The 20,692-nt window shown below is 48.4% G+C and overlaps 1 protein-coding gene across 1 annotated transcript in view; it reads right to left on the bottom strand.

The window, feature by feature from the left end:
- SKAP1 (src kinase associated phosphoprotein 1) overlaps nt 1-12,669 on the bottom strand; it is a 1,469,988-nt gene extending 1,457,319 nt beyond the window's left edge. Inside the window, exon 1 of the mRNA XM_078645553.1 lies at nt 12,518-12,669. Within this exon, the coding sequence (XP_078501679.1) occupies nt 12,518-12,563 (46 nt within the window). The 5' untranslated portion in view covers nt 12,564-12,669. The remainder of the gene's footprint in view (nt 1-12,517) is intronic.
- Between the last annotated feature and the right edge of the window lie 8,023 nt (nt 12,670-20,692).

The raw sequence follows: 20,692 nt of genomic DNA, 5'->3' as shown, positions 1-20,692 counted from the left end.
CATGAATCACAGGTGGTTCGCCCATGATAACTCCCACTCACACACACTCAGCCAATCCGTACAGCACACTCAAACACACATACGCACTCAGCACCCTAATGAGGTGCCACTGGTACCCAGCAGGTCAATGGATCACACCCTGAAGACTCCGTGGCCCTAGCCCCCTCCACAAAAGTACACACCGATAGACCTATACCCCCAGATGGAAGATAACCAGCCCCATCTCCTGGACATTGGCCACACACAGCCGAAGTCACACTTAGCCTGTGTACGTGGGAAGCAGATGGGAATATGTAGCAAATTTAATTAGGAGGTAGACATAAACAAGGATAGTTTAGCAGCAACTTGGGAAGTTCACCCAAAGGTATCAAAAGACAAAGGAGTCACGTAGTCTCTTGACCCGCTTCCGAACTGTCTCGTACGTGTTCATTCCACCTAGCCAAACTCTCTCGCTACTATCTAGCACAGAGATGTATTCGGAAGGGGCCAGGTGTGGAGAGGAGAGGGCAGTTGGTCTCTCACGATGAGGGTCAAAAAGGGAACAACCGATGACTGAGGAGTAACATAGGGGAGCCTCTCTGTAGGAGGAGGCGTCCTGTTTGGTAAACGATGATCCAGGTTGTGCCCAGCCAACGCACAGCGTCTGGTGCGCATTGGTATAAGTCACACCAGACACATCAGATTTCAAGCACGATGAGTAACACATTCTGAACCTCCCTGGAAATGAGGAACAATGACCGGTGCATGTTGAGATGGGTTGCACCAGCAAAGAGTTGCAATTACCGACCTCCCTGGAAATGAGGCATAACACACAGGCGCAAGATCGGCACAGCCATATGAGGTAGAATGAGGCCCTACTATGGGTACACCCCAACCTCAGAGGGTCGCACCCTGTGAATCGAATACCGCACACAATGAGCACGCATTTGGCGTGTCGCATGAGAGAGATGAGGCATGATCGATTAAACAGGCCACGCAGGGTCCCGCAATCAGTAAATCCACTCACCACCAACTAGATATTTCTGAATATCATGGTCCCCGCAGTACAGGAACCACACATCTTAGATGCGGGCAAGATTTCTGGGCTCCGCACTAGACAATCTGGCCTCCAGACACAAATCTTAGTTCCACACTCACACAGCGCTACCAGTTGGGATTCAGTAGCCGATGTGGGCACTTGAGAGTTCACCGCTCTCCAGATATCACAGGTAGATGGTGCAGGTCCCTTGTGGTAGATCTTTGATGTCCCCGAAATCTCCGGTAGAACAGGAGGCCCACGGTCAGGCCCTTGGAGAGCCCACTTCAGGGTTCCACACTTTAGCAAGTCCTCGGCCCAGGCCAGCCACTATTCGGACAGTTATCCTCCATGTGCACAAAAGAGTCCTTTGGCAATGTGCACTACGCAGCCTGTGTTCTCACATCCCCACAAGCGTATCTCACCTGTTGCTGAAGTATGGCACCCCTAGTTATACTGTTGTGTGTCTTTGAAGTTAAGGGTGATTTAGGGGGTTTTCCTTTGTACCACAGATGTCTCCCCTAACTTTTCAGGCCTGTCTGCCATGGGGCCATAGTATGCAGTTCTTAATATTTAGTGGTCTCATGATCCGGCCCCTAGAGGATAAGTGTCAATACCTCTCTCCCTAATCTATCCCATTCGGTCCTCGAATGCCATACTAGCGGAAGGTGAAGGCCTTTAACATGGGAGCGGGCCTTTAATGGCCGGTGGAGCCCGCTACAGAGGGCTCTAAGGCTATTAGAACATTCCACCCCTAGAGGGCAGAATGTTCTAATTGGTGAAAACAAACGCCTCTCGGAGCCCGAGGATGTTTACATCCCCTCAGGCTAGGAGAGGCCTTTGTTCGCAGCAACAGCTGCAAACAAAGTCAAACACTGGAATGTTGATGCTCCGGGCCTCTACCAGCCATTAGAAGCCAGGAGCACCCCTCCCAACACTCCAATATTCTAATAATAATTAACAATAGCCAATGTGGGGCAATGTAACATAGTGGTCATTTTCTTTATTCTGAATACATTTTTTACGCTTGCTGTGGGTAATTTACTTGTTGTTTTTCTATTTTGGTATAAATGTTTTGTACGGAGGTGTATAATAAAAGCCATTAGTATTGCAATATGCCATATGTTTTCAGTTGTGTGTTAACCAGGAGGGTAGGAAGAGGGGAACTCACCAACAACCATTCCATTCTCTGACAAGACTGTCAAATGCAAATGACGTGTACTTTATGGAAGATTTGATGGATGAGTTATAAGGCACTAGTCTGTTTTCTTTGCAGCCTGGGAGCCAAGGTAAATCTATTAGGGTGCCTAAAATGTCAGCTTGCAACAAAGCCTTCTATCACTCAATGGAAGGGATTTCTACTATAAGAGGCCAAGGACCGAATGGGTATTGATATTCTACTTATTCTCCGCTTTGAATGAGAGTTCCTCAGCACATGGGAAGCTCATCTGGGTATTAAATGTACCAGCACCCCAGTGCAGGAATGAAAATCTGCATTACTCCAAGTCTTCCTTGTCATAGTCTTTGGATTCCATCCCTCTTGCTCAAGGAACAGTTTCAACCTTTCCAAGATTACATATTGCTTGGTAGTGAGTCCTTACTGAAACAGGGTGACAAGGGGCAACATTTAAAAAAAAAAAGGAGTTTCCTTTTCTAAAATTCACATCACTTAGTAATCCTTGGGACACTCCGATTTGCCACACCTAACAAAGTAATCTTAAACGGAAGTTCAGATTTGCCAGTCATCATGTGGGAAGCCCTCAAAGATTGAGAGAGAGTATCGAGTAAGACTCAAACAGGACCAGATGATAGAAACACAAAGTACAAGATAGCCCTAGGCTAGCACCTGCTGTTCATGGTGACTGTTTTGTCCCCCAGTTCTAAACTTTTCCCCCCACTATATGCCCTTTGACTACTAGATGTGAAAGGACGTGCCAAGGAGAAGCCAAGGACTGTATGGGTGCCAGCATTCTGCTCAGTTCTACACTTCAAATTATATTTCCTGTGCATAAAGTGTACATTGAAAGCTACTTCTATTAATACATACATATTCTGTCCATCTTAAAATCATCTCTCAAATACCCCCTGTGCTTTATGTGGTACTGTCCGTGAATTCTCTACATATGCGACACTCAGGGTTGAACTATACGCCCCTGCGCCTCCGTTACACTCTGTACACTAGTGACTTAAATGCTGGTGTTCTGCACGCATGGGTGCATGCAGGTTTCTGTTCAGAAATACATTAGGGTTTAGTGTTAGTCTGCGTAGTGTAATGTTTGAAGACCGCATGTAAGCAGTCTAGTGTTTGCGCACGTAGCCGTGCGCTAGCGCGACCGTGACGTATCACGGCCGCGCGTACTATAAATAAAGGAAGGCGTGGTCACGGAACTAGTCCGGACCACGCGGAGACCAAGAGCGTGTCCTGGGTCCTTATTTGCAGCGCTGCGACTGGGGCGCTGCGTGATGCAATTGAGAACCCCTACAATGGCGACGAGGGCCTGAAGAGCCCGTGGCGTGCCCTGAAGCACTGCCGGCCCCGCCCCTCCACTGATCGTGATGTCCTGTGCCTGGCTGGGCCCCGCTGGCAATACCTCGTGGGGTGAGGCGCCCCAAGCCGAGAGGATGACGGCGCACGCATAAATTCCCAGCTGCCAGAAAGGTCAGAGGGGTGCTCAGTTTTCTACTCAGCCCCGAAGCGCCTGGGCCCTGGAAGAGAATCCTGCACTACGGTGCGACGCGCTCCCTACGCCACCAGGGGTACTAGGGTTTTTCAACCTGCTATCCCATAAACTGTGTCCTGAGGGGGCCCTGGTGAGGACAGCCCAGCATCCACCCCCTGCAGGTGTATCCCGGCGGCCCAGTCAGTGTGAGACATCAGCCCTGCGGCTAGTTGCCTTGTGTGCCCGAGGCAGTGAGTGACTTCAGTTTCCCCCAAAATGGCATCCATTCCGCCAATTGAACCCTTCTCCGTCGACGGCGCGCCGGCAGCCCTTGCCCGAAGATGGAAGGACTGGGTGGAAAGACTACAATTCTATTTTGAAGGCGCAGGCACGGCGAGAGAGAGGCGCAGGGCGCTCCTCCTGCATCTTGGGGGGAAAGACATCTATCGAATCTACAAGACCCTGACGGAAGCTACTCCTCACACATATGTCACGCTCCTCAACGCGCTCAACGCCCATTTTGAGCCGATGCAAAGTAAGGACTACGAGCGGTTCATTTTCCGGCAAGCGCGATAGGAAGCGGATGAATCCCTCGACGCTTTCCACGGCCACCTGAAAGAGCTAGCGAGCACGTGCGGATTCCGCGACGAGCAAGAAGAAATTCGCGGTCAACTCATCCAAGCCTGTTACTCCTCCGACCTGAGGGTGAAGATCCTCCAAGAGGATGGCAAACCACTAGTGGAGATCTTAAAACTAGGCCGCTCTAAAGAATTATCCCAGGCAAGGGCGTCTCATATGGAAGCAGCACTCCACAGACCAATTAAAACAGAACAAGTGCACGTGGCGGAACACGTCAACGTGGTGAGGCCCAAACAACGCCCGGCAGGGAGAGGAAGGCCACTTGAACGCCGCAAAGACTGTGGATACTGCGGTGGCGCGCCACACAGAGCACAGGACTGCCCAGCCCGAGGAAGAAAGTGCGGATCATGCGGGCGCATGAATCACTTTGCATCGGTATGTAGGTCGTCCAAGCCCAAACCCGAAGCCGCTCACGCCATACAGGAAGACCCCGAGAGCGAAGACATGGATGACGACACACACAGCTACCCGGTACACTATGTGTTTGCCATAGACCAGCCACTGAAAAAGAAGCGGCGACTCCCGAAGTGCAGGATAATGATACAGAACCAAGAGGTGAGAGCAACCATCGACACAGGTGCATCCATCGAACTTATGGCGGCAAACGTTTACGCTCAACTGCGAGACAAGCTGAGTCTGAAGCCTGCCAAAATCAGAGTTTTTGCATACGGACAGAAGACACCCATACCGCTAATTGGGTGCTTCCAAACGGAAGTACAACACCAAGACAAAAGAGCACCATCTACCATCTATGTCACCAAAGAAGGCAGTGGAATGCTACTCAGCGGCCAAACAGCAGAAGAACTTCACTTAATATCCTTTGCAATGGCAGTACTGGAGGAAGAACTCGAAGCGATCATTGAAGAGTTCGAAGACGTTTTTAAAGGCATTGGATGTCTCCGTGGGAAGGAAGTATCCTTACACATCGATCGGTCCATACAGCCTGTGGCCCTGCGTCATCGGCGGATAGCATTCCACCTGAGAAAGAAAGTGGAACAAGAGCTGGAGAACCTCGAGAAACAGGGAATAAATCGAGAAAGTCAGTGGGCCCACCCCCTGGGTATCGCCAATCGTGGTGGCGCGAAAACCCAAGCAGCCAGGGCAAGTACGCATCTGCGTCGACATGCGCCTGCCCAACGCCGCAGTCAAAAGAGAAAGACATCTGACTCCCACGATAGACGACATTCTGGGAGAGTTAAATGGAGCAAAGTGGTTTTCCAAAATGGATCTGAGGTCAGGATATCACCAACTGCCCCTGCACCCGGATTCCAGATACATCACCACCTTCTCCACTCATGTCGGACTCCGGCGCTATCGAAGGCTCAACTTTGGGATATCAAGTGCAGCAGAAGTATTCCAAAACACAATTCGAGAGGTACTGAGCGGAATAACTGGAGTCCTCAATGTCAGCGACGACCTACTGATATACGCTGACTCAGTGGAAGAACACCACCGGAGGCTCAGGAACGTGCTGAAAAGGATCCAAGACTCAGGCCTTACGCTACACAGAGAAAAGTGCCAATTCCTACAGAACACAATCAGCTTCTTTGGATACACTTTCTCCGACAAGGGAGTAGCGCCAGACCCTGAAAAGGTGAGAGACGTACAAGCAGCACCCGCCCCAACCAACACGTCAGAAGTGCGGAGCTTCCTCGGAATGGTGAATTTCTGTGGGCGGTTCATCCCAGACCTCTCCAATCTCACGAGACCACTAAGGGAACTTACAAAATCTACCACCCCGTGGCATTGGGGAAAGGAGCAAGAGCTGGCATTTCAGAACACTAAAGCCGCCCTGTCTGCCAACACCACTCTATCATACTTCGACCCCACCAAAGCAACTAACATCGCGGTCGACGCCAGCCCGTATGGACTAGGGGCAGTACTGACACAAAGCCAAAATGGAGAGGACGGGGTGCTACTCTCAAATTGAAAGGGAGGCCATCGCAATCCACTGGGCCTGCAGACACTTCCACGTGTACGTCTATGGACACCCCTTCACTGTATCCACCGATCATAAGCCCTTACTTCCTCTATTCCGGGGGTCAGTCTCCAAACCCCCTCCCAGAATCGAAAAGTGGATATTGCAGCTCCAAGAGTATGACTACAAGCTGGAATTCAAGCCCGGTGCAAATAACCCGGCCGACTACCTCTCTCGGCATCCCCGAGCGGCAACCACGCAGGAACAGGAAGATGCGGAAGAAACGGAGGAGTACGTAAAGATCATCCTGGAGCGCTCACGACCCCTACCCATGAGCATCGACCTGATCGTAGAAGCGACCCGCAGCGACGAAGTCCTCCAGCTTGCAATAGATGCCTCACGAAGCAGCGACTGGAAGTCACTCCAGAATTCACTGGGTCAGAGAACCCCCGAGGCAAAGAGGGCTCTAGAAGCGATCCTCAGGGTGAAAGATGAACTATCGGTGGACGCGCAAGGATGCCTTCTCCGCGGACCCCGAATTGTAATGCCTGCTAGTCTAACCCAACAGGCCGTCGAGCTGGCCCATCGCGGCCACCAAGGGATCGTGAAAACGAAGAGCAGGCTCAGAGCAAAGGTCTGATTCCCGGAGATGGATGATAAGGTCGAACAGTTGGTAAAAGGATGCCACTGGTGTCAAGCGGCAGGTCCACCCGAGCCTCCAACCCCGGTAATCACTGAGGATGATCCGACTAGACCATGGGAACGAGTAAGCGCCGACTTCGGACACCTTCCAGACGGCCGTTACATGCTCGTCGTCATCGACGATTTGACAAAATATCCAGAAGTAGAAATAATAACATTGTTGACCGCCAGGGAAGTGACTGCCAAACTGGAGAAGATAATCGCCACTCATGGCATCTTCGAACAAATGAAGACGGACAACGGGCCACCGTTCCAAAGCCAAGAGTTCACCAACTACCTCCAGGAATGGGGGATCCAACACAGGAAGATCACCCCCAGATGGCCCCAAGCCAATGGCGAGGTCGAGCGGTTCATGAGGACCCTAAACAAAGTCATCAGGATCGCTCAGGCAGAAGAAACACCAGTCGAGAGGGCCCTGTACACATTCTTAAGAGAATACAGGCTAACGCCTCACCGCACAACTACTGCTGCCCCGGGACCCTCCGCAATGGGCAGAATCGTCAGAGACACCATTCCTCATCACCGCACCTGGACCCCTCATGAGACAGACCCCCAGCAGGCACTGCGGAACAGAAGACGAGCGAATGAGTATGCCAGTTTTAGACGCCGGGCCAGACCATCACCCATAGCGAAAAGAGACTGGGTCTACGTGAGGGATCGATTCCCCGGGAGCAAGTTCAGGCTCCCGTTTGAGCCCCGTCCATGGACAGTCACTCGCCGGTCGGGCACGATGGTAACTGCCCAGCGCGACGGCGAAAGCGTCACACGCAACGTATCATTCTTCAAGCAAGCAGCCATCCCATCTGGAGAACAACAAAGTCAAGACCAAGACCGAACCTCCTCAAGCCCCACAGCGTCCGGCATCGACTCCCCAGGCAGTGCACAAAGAAGCCCCGATGAAAGAGCTGTGGCGGATTCTCAGGATTCAGGAGGATCAGGCGCAGATGGCCCCCACCTCTCCGGTGACGGGCTATCGCCAACTCCAGCCCGACAAGACACTCCTAGAAGGGTCCTGTTCCGAGGGGAGGCTGCTGGCTATGGTTTGAGAAGAAACCCCGCGCCATCTTCGCAGCTGGCGGACTTTGCCGTGGGCTAAGACTGTGGTACCTGCTCATCAGACTGGTAACAGGCCTGCCGGCCATTTGATTTATCACATGTCCCTGATTAACCAAGTGACTTTGAGACGGACTACTGTTGAGGTTTTCCCCCTTTTGTTTTTTTGATTTAATAAAGGTTGAAAGGAGTGTAATGTTTGAAGACCGCATGTGAGCAGTCTAGTGTTTGCGCACGTAGCCGTGCGCTAGCGCGACCGTGACGTATCACGGCCGCGCGTACTATAAATAAAGGAAGGCGTGGTCAGGGAACTAGTCCGGACCACGCGGAGACCAAGAGCGTGTCCTGGGTCCTTATTTGCAGCGCTGCGACTGGGGCGCTGCGTGATGCAATTGAGAACCCCTACACGTAGGTCATAAAGTCTGGTGGGGGGGGTGTTGCTAAACGTAAGGAGACATCTAGACCACATCATAACAACTCGTAAGAGAGGGTCCGAGGGAGGTGTTTAACGACCAAACAGGCTAATACCCCCTGTACAACTATCTAAATAACTAACAAAGCCTGTAGGTCAAGTGGTGCTGAGATATATCAATTAACACTGGTAAGGTTGCACGGAAAATGAATCAAGCAAAGACTATCAGCTGTTGCTGATTGAGTCCTATCAGCCCACCTGATGGCGGAGCCTCATCATCTAGGACTTCCAAACCCAGGTCTGTGTGCGATCACCCAGTTGTATATTAGCGACGCATCACAAGACCAAGGTATGGTCACCACAGTTGTAAGTCCAGATAGTGGGACTGATATGTGCAGTGCAAAGAATTAAAGTGAAGTGAAGTGTATTAAAATGGCTATCAAAGCAAACAAAGACCTTTAATAGTGTTTGCCTGGACGTCAGATTAAAAATAGTGGACTGACAGTGTGAAAGAATCACTGTCTAACTTGCTTGGTAGAAATCAAACAAAGATCTATACAGGGCCAACATGTTTCTGCCTTGCTGTGAAGTATCACTGGCATTCGTCAGGGCCAAGCTATAATCTGCTACTGCAAGGGCACTATCATATGTGCTCAAACCAAGGACATAAGAAAATAAACAAAAGAGTGATCAATTAGAAACCATCCTACCACATCTTCTCAGTATTGTTCTGTTGATGCAATAGGTCTTTCCTGTGTGAGAACAAGAACGGAAAGAAAACATTGTAGACATTGCATGTGTATAGTCCTCACAATTATATTTACAGCAAAAATTATATACAAGTTGCTGTAACGTGTGCAAAACCAGTGGTAATTCAAAATACTCTCAGACTAGACCATCACGCCTCTGTGATAGTCACATATACAGTGTATTGTATTACATCACCAAACGATAATAAACATACAGAAATTTGACACTTACCCATCAGTTTGTGGGAAGTGAACCTCACCTCACCCGGCAACTGCTCGGACGAATAAGGCACCGCTCTAAACATACAAAGACAATCTCTGTAATAGATGCATGTCTTGAGGATAAGACCTCAGTGTACTGTTGAAAAAACCCACCTATTTTCTTATCTGTCTATATTAAGTAACCCACCGGTGTCTCTGATGGCTACATCGGACGCCTAAGGTATCTGATCCCCTTCAATGATTTTCAATGGGGTGCTCTATGATTGTACCACGGCATCTACTGATGCCTAAGTAAACAGGTAGGTGATATTGCTGTTTATAACTGGTGGAAAAATGTCTCCCCTAAACTTATCTGTTCCTCAAAGGGGAGGCCAGACTATAAGCTTATTAGTCCCTTATGCCTGGACAACCCGGTACCACGAGCGACTCAGGTATCTGGTCCCCTTCAATATGTTCAAGGGGTGGGGGGTACTCTGTCGTTGTGCCAAGGCATCAGCTGATGTCTTTATAAACAGCTGAGTGTTGTTACTGCTTATAACTAGTGAAAAAGTGTCCCCAATCTTAACTATCCATCAAGTAGAGTGGCAAAGCTAAAAACTGTTTACTATTTAGCCCCCTGGGTCTAAGTAACCCGGTCCCATCTTACCTGTCCGTCGGTACCTTGCGGCGGAATCCCGAGCCGAAGGGGAGGCACCGACGGGCAGGTCTGGCGTCTATTTATAGCGCAGCTGAGTGAGTGATAGAACTCAGCTGGGCCATTCTGTTATCGCGCTGCCATTTCGATGACATCTGCATCGTGGCCCCTGTTTTGCCAATAACAATGCTGTCCTTACAGTTTCCGCATAGATGCGGTAGGCAGTGTTGTTTAGGGATTACATTGCGCAAATGCGATACTGATTCAGGCAGTGTCTCGCTCCCGGCGAGAAACGAGAGACAGTACACCGCCAACGAGCATGCGCTGTGCGCTCTAGCGGGCGCACTTGTCCCCACGCATGCGCGCCTGATGTCCGCGTAGATATGCGCATGCGCGGGGTATAGTTGTCCTACACAGCGCAATGGCAGCGCGATAACAGAATGGCCCAGCTGAGTTCTATCACTCACTCAGCTGCGCTATAAATAGACGCCAGACCTGCCCGTCGGTGCCTCCCCTTCGGCTCGGGATTCCGCCGCAAGGTACCGACGGACAGGTAAGATGGGACCGGGTTACTTAGACCCAGGGGGCTAAATAGTAAACAGTTTTTAGCTTTGCCACTCTACTTGATGGATAGTTAAGAATGGGGACACTTTTTCACTAGTTATAAGCAGTAACAACACTCAGCTGTTTATACAGACATCAGCTGATGCCTTGGCACAACGACAGAGTACCCCCCCCCCCCTTGAACATATTGAAGGGGACCAGATACCTGAGTCGCTCGTGGTACCGGGTTGTCCAGGCATAAGGGACTAATAAGCTTATAGTCTGGCCTCCCCTTTGAGGAACAGATAAGTTTAGGGGAGACATTTTTCCACCAGTTATAAACAGCAATATCACCTAGCTGTTTACTTAGGCATCAGTAGATGCCGTGGTACAATCATAGAGCACCCCATTGAAAATCATTGAAGGGGTTCAGATACCTTAGGCGTCCGATGTAGCCATCAGAGACACCGGTGGGTTACTTAATATAGACAGATAAGAAAATAGGTGGGTTTTTTCAACAGTACACTGAGGTCTTATCCTCAAGACATGCATCTATTACAGAGATTGTCTTTGTATGTTTAGAGCGGTGCCTTATTCGTCCGAGCAGTTGCCGGGTGAGGTGAGGTTCACTTCCCACAAACTGATGGGTAAGTGTCAAATTTCTGTATGTTTATTATCGTTTGGTGATGGAATACAATACACTGTATATGTGACTATCACAGAGGCGTGATGGTCTAGTCTGAGAGTATTTTGAATTACCACTGGTTTTGCACACGTTACAGCAACTTGTATATAATTTTTGCTGTAAATATAATTGTGAGGACTATACACATGCAATGTCTACAATGTTTTCTTTCCGTTCTTGTTCTCACACAGGAAAGACCTATTGCATCAAAAGAACAATACTGAGAAGATGTGGTAGGATGGTTTCTAATTGATCACTCTTTTGTTTATTTTCTTATGTCCTTGGTTTGAGCACATATGATAGTGCCCTTGCAGTAGCAGATTATAGCTTGGCCCTGACGAATGCCAGTGATACTTCACAGCAAGGCAGAAACATTTTGGCCCTGTATAGATCTTTGTTTGATTTCTACCAAGCAAGTTAGACAGTGATTCTTTCACACTGTCAGTCCACTATTTTTAATCTGACGTCCAGGCAAACACTATTAAAGGTCTTTGTTTGCTTTGATAGCCATTTTAATACACTTCACTTCACTTTAATTCTTTGCACTGCACATATCAGTCCCACTATCTGGACTTACAACTGTGGTGACCATACCTTGGTCTTGTGATGCGTCGCTAATATACAACTGGGTGATCGCACACAGACCTGGGTTTGGAAGTCCTAGATGATGAGGCTCCGCCATCAGGTGGGCTGATAGGACTCAATCAGCAACAGCTGATAGTCTTTGCTTGATTCATTTTCCGTGCAACCTTACCAGTGTTAATTGATATATCTCAGCACCACTTGACCTACAGGCTTTGTTAGTTATTTAGACATCTAGACCACAACATAGGAGTCATCTAAAGCAACGTGGGCGTCATGCACCACTGTGGGAATGCACGCACTGTAAAATGACAGCCTGCTTCATGGTTTCTCTCTACTGTTCAACAGTTTTTGTTCCAAAACTTTCTGTGTTCAAAGAGGCGGCTGTTCAATATTTTACCTTTTTATTTCTCAACTGTAATCCATTCTCTCTATGAAGTGTTCGCACGTGTCCCTGTTTTGCTGGGAGCTTTAAAACTATAACCAGTTTCGACGTAACCCATCTCCCCCTCACCAAGCAGCTGACAGACCCCCTGCGTTTATCCTACAAAGTAGTTACACGGCACTGTCTCTCACCCTCCGGCATATTACTTCAAACCACCCTGGTTCAGAAAAAAACCTCACTTGACTGATTGATCATCAGTCGCTCCCCGCCTCACCCCAGGTATGACCTTTCACCTATGAGGTCATAAGTCTTTCTCACCTTGCAGGAGTCGCAGCACTTCCTCCGGAATGGCGGGAGCCTGCATGACTGAAGCCTATCGGACACACACAGGACAGAGTAAGACTCTTACCGTCGAGTCGCAACACCGGTAGGTGCTCGAGGGCGTAACTACAAGACGCCCGGGCTAGTGGGCGGGGCTATAGTGAAGGGGCGGGGCCAGTGCAAACTCGGGGTTAGGACTGCAGGGGAAAGGACCCGAGCCGTCAGGTTGATCTGTTCTCGCGCTCAGGGCGGCTTTTCGAAGTGTTTGACAGAGGGGCGGTGCATTAACTCTAATCCTTCGGCGGAAGCGCGACTGAAAGCAGATCGCTATAAGCCACCCGCAGTGTTTCCTGCTGTAGGTTAACTTCTCACGCATGCTTTTATCCACCAACCGAGTGCATGCTGGTACTTGTGTTTACTTTATGCGCCGTAGTTTCCTAATTAGAATGAACTAGCTTTGAGAACGGCTGTCTGCTTAGCGTTCATCACATCTTGCCCTAGGGGCGTGCGTGTCTCTCGTGCAACTGTCGTACAAAAAGGGATGCAGCCATGAAGATATACAGTAGCGTGCAACTGTGCACTCTATGACGAACGTTGTTTAGTGATTACAGAACATTCAACACACACACATTGAGCTCGCTCCCGAAAAGTGTACTGACATACGCAGCCCTCTGGTGCAGTGGATGTTTAGGTCTCGCTTGAGACATCTGTTGCTTTTGTTTACAAGGGGTTGCGAACCACTATTGTTCATAAAAAGGACTTGGATCACAGCATTTCTTACTATTTGTTTTCTCCAGTGTCCCGCTTCTTTGCATCCTCCTTAAAGCCACTGCAGGCCAAACCTCACTTCTGAACCTTTCAGTGGAGCAGGGACCAAGCACAAATTGATGACACTTAATTAGTGCGCGTCTGCTGCTTGCATTACGACCAAGGTCTATTTCTTCTGCCCCCACCCACTATCCCTGTCTAGTGCTCCCTCCCCTCCCCTGCACCTTCCACGGTTTGCTTTCACCATGGTCACTTTGAGTGTCAGCTAACCGCGTGGTTTCTGTGTGTAAGGCGTGATGAGCTAACCCTGTAGTGAGAGTGGGATAGAGCGCAACAATGTGTTCTCGATTTCAAGTGTGATTGATTGCTACCATAACCATTTCCAGATTTCGCAGGCAAGTAGTTAGGTGTCCGCCCTTCATACAGTGTGTGAGCACCAGCACACAAATACTCTGCAGCCCCGTTCCTAACAATATTAGTGAAAACCACAGTTCCTGCCGTCGCACATAGGAAGTTCGTTGCACTTCCAATGCTTCCATCAGCCCAGCGCTCTTTACTAGAGAGTTCTCTTCAGTGCTGGGACAGGGGTGCATACAATATTTATCAATAGCATTGAACACTCTTGCCTGCTTGTTTTCATCACAGTTTATCAGATAAGACGCGCATGGCACTTGTATGCTTTTGGAAAGCTTTTTGTACTGTATCAATACATGTGAAGTTTTTTGTGGGCTTTATGCGGTTTCCTGGCCGTAGCAAAGGTCAAACAAACAACTAGCCCAATTTATTTAGAGTTAATACTTAAAGAATCTATTCATTCTGTGCAAGTAAACATTCCTTATATCTTTGTCCGTTTTGTAGGAACACAATGCATTTAATAGTGTACATTTGAAAGTATGCTGTTTTAAACCTACTTGTGTATGACGCAGAAATATTCTTAAAATATTGTGATTACGTAAAAACCAAAGCTGTTATGTGTAGTCATTTAAAGCCAGTATTCCTAATTTTATCATGTTATGTTTGCCTTTGCAATGGAGATATTTTGTCATCTCTCTTGAGCAAAACTTAATAAACTTTGAACCATGACAAAGACGATAAACACTTAAAGAGATAGGAATAAATGACTTTTCCTGCATAGGCCTGCCTCTTCCTGTCGTTTCTCTTCTGTTCTTCTATCCACTTCCCTTTTCCTGTTCGTACACCTTCTCTTCTTGAATGCCTTTATTAGGTCAAAGCCTACCAGGCAGTGCGACTGGCTGGTTGCTAAAGACTGCAACTCACAAAAAAGATAAGGACCAAAAGACATAAAAAGAGAGACCCTATCATGAATTATTCTTTTCTTTATCATCTTTATTTCGACAAGAATGTCATAAAAGAAGTCAAATTACATCAACAATAACATTTCAGCTCAAATCATTACACTTTAACGTTAAAACCATGGATACATCATGTCAGTAGACTATTTCATCATGATAAGATAAAAAAAAACATTATAAACAATTAAAAGGAAAGTCTACTCAAAGCCCCTTCCTTCACTAATGACCTTCAAGCACCCTGAAGCTATACAAAGGTACACTTTATCTCATTTTACCACATAATTCCTTCTGATGTTCCACATAGCCGCTAAAAATTTAGTTACAGCAAAAACAATTACTGGAGATAAATCAGTTTTTAATATTCGATAGGAGTGAAGACACTGCCTAATCCCCAAGTTTTTGCAAATTGGAACAATCCACTTCTTCCTGGGTGACTGATAGGAGGGACAGAAAAACATTACATGCAAATCATTTTCTAGGTCCGCGGTACAGGCTGGACAATTTTTAGAAGTAGGTGGGCACCATCGACTGGTAAGGACTCTAATTGGCAGAGAGTTGTATCTCCATTGGAGATACAACTTCATAAGACCAGTGGGATTGATATCATCAAGAACAGTCTCTATTTTATAATAGTCTTTTATTGCTAGGAATGTGCTCGTCAATGTCCCCGTTTTGGCATTCGATAAGTGGGCAGACAGATTATAACCATAGTACAAGTTAACCAGCTCTTTGCGGGATATGCTTCTACAAGCTTGTTCTGGATTAATCCACAGTAGGGGGCCACCTAACCTCTCAAATCCCTGCCTTATATATTTTAACCAGGGCAGTTTCCATGCATTCGGGAGATTTAACAACTCCGAAAGTTCTTGCCTATAACTGGCGAGTTCTGGGGTTACCCAGAGTCGCCTCCAAAAAGTTAAGGGCTTAAGGCCCAATTCCTCTTTTAATGGTCTCAGTCCCAAATCGAGCCTAAGGGGGAGCAGGGGTGTACTTGAAGGCAGAGATACCAGCTGCCTAAGGAACTTATTTTCCGTGACGGTAATTGCAGGGGCACAATTGTGACCCCACAATTCGCCACCATAAATTACCGCCCCACGTGCCTGCATTTTGTAGATTTCAAGAGGTGGGCCAATAGGTTTTAGCGTGGATTTATTTAGCAGTTTAAGAATGCCCCCCGCCTTTTGAGAGAGCTTTAGTTGAGATTTAATCTGATGTTGAGACCAGGTCATATTTTAATTAAGAGTCAGACCCAGATACTCGAACGTCTGGACTCTTTCAAGCCGGGCACCTCCTATAGCAGGGTTTGGGTGTGAAGTTTTCTGGGGATTGAAAATCATGAATTTCGTTTTAGATGTATTTATTTCCAGCCCTCGATCACGACAGAAGGTGACAAAGGCATCCAAGACTCGCTGTATACCCATTGGAGTCTTAGAGAGTAGCAGGGTCTCATCTGCGAACATAATCGCAGAGATCCCCGACCCAGCGAGTCTAGGGGCATCTCTGTTGGGGACCGCATTCAGATGGGGGATTACTCCGTTGACATAGAGGCAAAACAGGGTAGGCGCCAAGACGCAACCCTGCCTTACCCCCCTGCCAACGGAGAAGCTAGATGACACCTGACCCGTGCGAAATTCTGAGTATGGAGTCGTATTAGGATGTTCAAAAGGGGGACTGGAATTCCTAAGTCCCCTAGAACGCTCCAGAGTTTCCTGCGTGGGACCAAATCGAAGGCCGCACGGAGGTCCACAAAAACAGTATATAGTGAACCGCCCTCGACCTTGACCGTTTTCCAGAAAAGCATGGTTAGTCTGAAAATCTGGTCAGTAGTAGATACGTTCTTTCTAAAACCCGCCTGGTACGGACTTAGGATTTCAGAGTCCTCGATCCAATCCAAGAGGCGGTCCAAAATCAGCCTAGCAAAAAGTTTCTGAGATACATCGATTAGGCTGATTGGCCTGTAGTTGGCTGGGAGCAGAGGCGACCCCTTCTTGAGGATAGAGACTAACTCTGCTCCCAGCCAAGTACTTGGGACCGCCATACCTCCAAGGATTGCATTAAAAATCGTTAAAAGATAGGGAGCCCAAATCCCGGGTTCATGTTTGAAAAGACCACCCGGGACCTTGTCCAGCCCTGGGCCTTTGCCCACCGGAAGCTTAGATATAGCAGCTTGGACCTCACCTAGAATGAACCTAATCTCCGGTGAGCCTAGGACAGGGCTTTTCAATATGTCACTCGGGAGGAACTCCATACAGGAATTGTCCCCCTTGTACAGGATGCTAAAGTATTCTTCCCATACCTCTGCTGCAATGTTCGGCACTACTGCCAACTCTGGTTCAACCGAACCAGTGCTCACAATCTGCCAGAACCGTCCGTGCATCTTTAACCACTAGGGCTGATGTTAACTTCGCCCAGTTTTCATTCCTCCACTCGATCTTAACATGGTGGATTAGCTGCCGGTATACTTGCCTCCTGCGCTTTATAAGTTCCCTGTTGTTATTCTGTTTCAATGCGCCAAGGAGTTCTCTTTTCGCCAATCTGCAAGCCCCGTTATACCAGGTTGGCTTCCTTCCAGCCCTTCTCCCATAGGACCTCGGGGATTTAGGATATCTGAGAGGCTGGTGTATAATACCTTATTAAGTTCTCCCAGCCTTTCATAGAAATCATACGTGGGATGCTGTTCAGTAAGAGCAACTACGTCGACTAGTACTGGGATAACCCGGGCATACAATTCGCCTACTCCATCTGGATTTTTGACCAGCTTATCCCATCTTACCCTACGTCTGTTAGTTGACAAAATGGCCCTATTCAGTGTGCTGGACTGTAGAGGTGAGCTGCCCTTCTACATACCAAGCAAGGAAAAGTCCAAAATCAAGGGGTTATGGTCACTCTCTCCCCTGGGTACAACCCTAAAATCTAATACTCTATTCCAGGCCCTACACTCAACAAAAATATAATCAAGTCGTGCCTCCCTCCCTCTTTATTAAAGGTGGGGGGCATAGGCGGGTTATCAGACTTTGTACGGCCATTACATGCCCTGATAGAATGGGTCAGCGCCAGGGACGTAATTTGAACTGCCAGAGGAGCCCATGGCCTTACCGAAGGACCTGCCACTTGTGGAATTTTCCAAATATCATCCTCCTCCTGGTTTACACCATCCAGCAAACCCTCAAGTGGTTCAAATTGGGAGTTGAAGTCTCCTCCCACAACAAGCATAGCTCCCTCGAGAATCTTAGATAAAAAGGAGGATAACTCTTCGATGGCTCCTGACTCAGAGGTGGAGCTCACAGGTCTAGAATAGATATTGACCAGTGCGAGTCTGGAGCCATTCTGCCACTCTAGAATCACACATTGCACGTCCTCTGATGCTGTGTCCACAATCCTAGCACTGCAACCCAAATGGGTTGCTATCCAAATTATTAAACCCCCGACGGTCTGCCTTTCCCCCCCCCACCTTACAGGGACTGAGAATGAGGCATAACCTGAACGGAATTGCTCGTCCCGCGCCATGTTTCCTGGAAGAGACAGATGTCATTCAGGTCTATAAATGATCCCCAATCAGGGCAGGCCAATTTATTACAAAGGCCCGCTACATTCCAGGACAGGATTTTTAGTACAGATGAGCTGGAGGGACTGCCGGGAGGATGCATGGGGGGTTCTTCATTGATAGTGCTCGCCAGGCCAGGAAGTGAGTTTGCACGGGAAAGGTGTCCACTATCAGGGAATCTACCACTGTCCCCAGCTGTGTTGAAATAGCCGGGGCTATTTCCTGGTCATTGCAGAGATTTGTGTGGGCCACCCCCCCATCTCTTCCCCCAATACCTGCGTCCCACTGTGGTCAATCTACCTGGTCAAGGCAGCTATACCTGTTGATATGTGAATAATCACCAGGGATAGGTGCATCATATCGGATGGGTCTGTGCCTTCTACCGTGGAAACTTATTCCCACCCTTGTCCATCCTTCATCAGTCCCTGGATGGAATCGAGTATTTGGAGGTGGGTAGAAAAAGGACAATGGCAATGGTTGGATGGTTGTATTACCCGAACTACCCAGCCAATTGCAAATATGAGAAACGATCTGTGGATTCCTAAAATTTACCAGGATGCAATCACCCTTAATTTTCTTCGTGGTGTATCCCGCCCATGGAACCCTCCTAACCATCATCAGTTTACTTCTCACGTTGGGCGGAAGGGGCCTGTAGATGTTCAACCAGCTGATCACTTTATTTTCTAGCGAATCAAAAGTTTCTTGCGCAGAGTTGGTAAGCTCAGGCACACCACTTAGAATTACTACGTGGGAAGCCGCCTCTGGGGGTAGATTAAATGCATTTCTCCGACTAAAACTACTTGAGTCATGGGCAGGACGGTCACCAGTCTCAGTAGGTAGCCTTGCCGGCCAAGTTAAATTCTTTGTAACTACCGACTTAGAATTCTGTGCTAAGAGCAAAGGAGCTGGTTGCATAGGGGAAGGTACTGAGATAGGGATTGGTGGAATCTCTAGAGGTACAATTACTGGAAAGGGAGGAGTAGATTTCTTAGCAGTTAGTAGACTAGATTGATTAGCTAGAAGGGGGACCTCCCCCCGTTCGTCGAAGGCACTCTTTGGGTGCTACCCATACTTCTCAATTGATCCTCGATACCCCCGGTGACCGTTTCTATTGCTTGTAACCTAGTATCAATACTGTCAAGCCTGGCCACCAGGGGATCTAACAAATTCTTCAGAACATTAGTGAAAGCATGGGTAAACTGTTCCCCCCCACCAAAGGACCCCTCCCCAAAGATAAAAGGAGCAGACTGCACTACCACGCGTGTTTGTATGGGCAGGGTGGGACTGACATTTACGTTATCAGTTGAAGGGGGAGCACAGTCCACTATGTGGGGCGTGTTCTCAAGGTTATTAAGGGGTAGGTCTAATTTGGCCCTTTTTCCTCCCTTGAACTGCCTCCCTCTTTTCCTTTTCGGGACAGCCCCTTCCCTCAATCCCCGTGAATGGGATGAATTTGGGTCACTCCAATTGTACAGTAGGGGGAGGGTACGGGAAGAGGCCCCAGCTGCGCCCAATGATCTCACCGCAAGGCCCGCTGGACCTCGCAGTCCCGACCCAGCTATTCCCACTGGCGCTCAAGAGTTCTTTCCCCGGTCCGCTGCTCCATGAAGGCAAAAGACGGAAGATGCACAGACTCCAAGCGGCTCCCGCGAAGCGTTATGTACAGTAGGGGGAGGGTACGGGAAACAGCCCCAGCTGCGGCCAATAATCTCACCGCAAGGCCCGCTGGACCTCGCAGTCCTGACCCAGCTATTCCCACTGGCGCTCAAGAGTTCTTTCCCCGGTCCGCTGCTCCGTGAAGGCAAAAGAGGGAAGATGCACAGAGTCCAAGCCTGCGAGCGGCACCCCAATTATTCTATTAATCGTTCTGTCCGTGTCTCTAACCTACCATGAAATGTGTATAGAAAGGGATACAAGGGGGAAGGGGAATAGAGTGGAAAATCAATAGATTTTTTAATACTGCTCTCGCCCACTATATAGTGGCATGCTTCATCATAGGGCCGCTTTCAACACCCAGGTGCAGACCAACACACTGGACGGATCGCTGATTCTTTTAGGTGAGGTGAAAGAGAATTGATGAGGAAAGGAAAGAGTTTTCCCTTGAAGGGATCACTGGTGCAAAAAAAAAGAAAGATAAAACTGCCTAAGGAAGTATCTCTTGTATTCCTTTATTCTTGGTCCACCTTGACAGGAGTAACTACTAATCCTTTATACCCCTTATTTTAATTTTTAATCCTGTCGGGGAACGGTACTACCATCACACCACAATCTTGCCTCCACCCTACCCTAACCACAACTGTTATTCAAACATCCACCACCCTACCCATTACCACCCCAACAAACCTACCACCACCCTACCACTACCCTACTAACACCCTCACCAAGAACACCCTCACCAATGCTACCATCACCACCCTCACCTCCACCACACTGTCACCCTTACTACTCTCACCACCCTCACCTTTACCACCACCCTACCCTAACCACTACCACCACCCTTTCACTCATCATGGCTCTTAAGTCCTGTAAAAGCTCTTCATTTTTAAA

Source organism: Lissotriton helveticus, chromosome 5_1, assembly GCF_964261635.1.
Source record: "Lissotriton helveticus chromosome 5_1, aLisHel1.1, whole genome shotgun sequence".
NCBI classification, from domain to species: domain Eukaryota; kingdom Metazoa; phylum Chordata; class Amphibia; order Caudata; family Salamandridae; genus Lissotriton; species Lissotriton helveticus.
The sequence above is the reverse complement of the archived record's forward strand: the minus strand, read 5'-3'. Positions and strand labels throughout refer to the sequence as shown.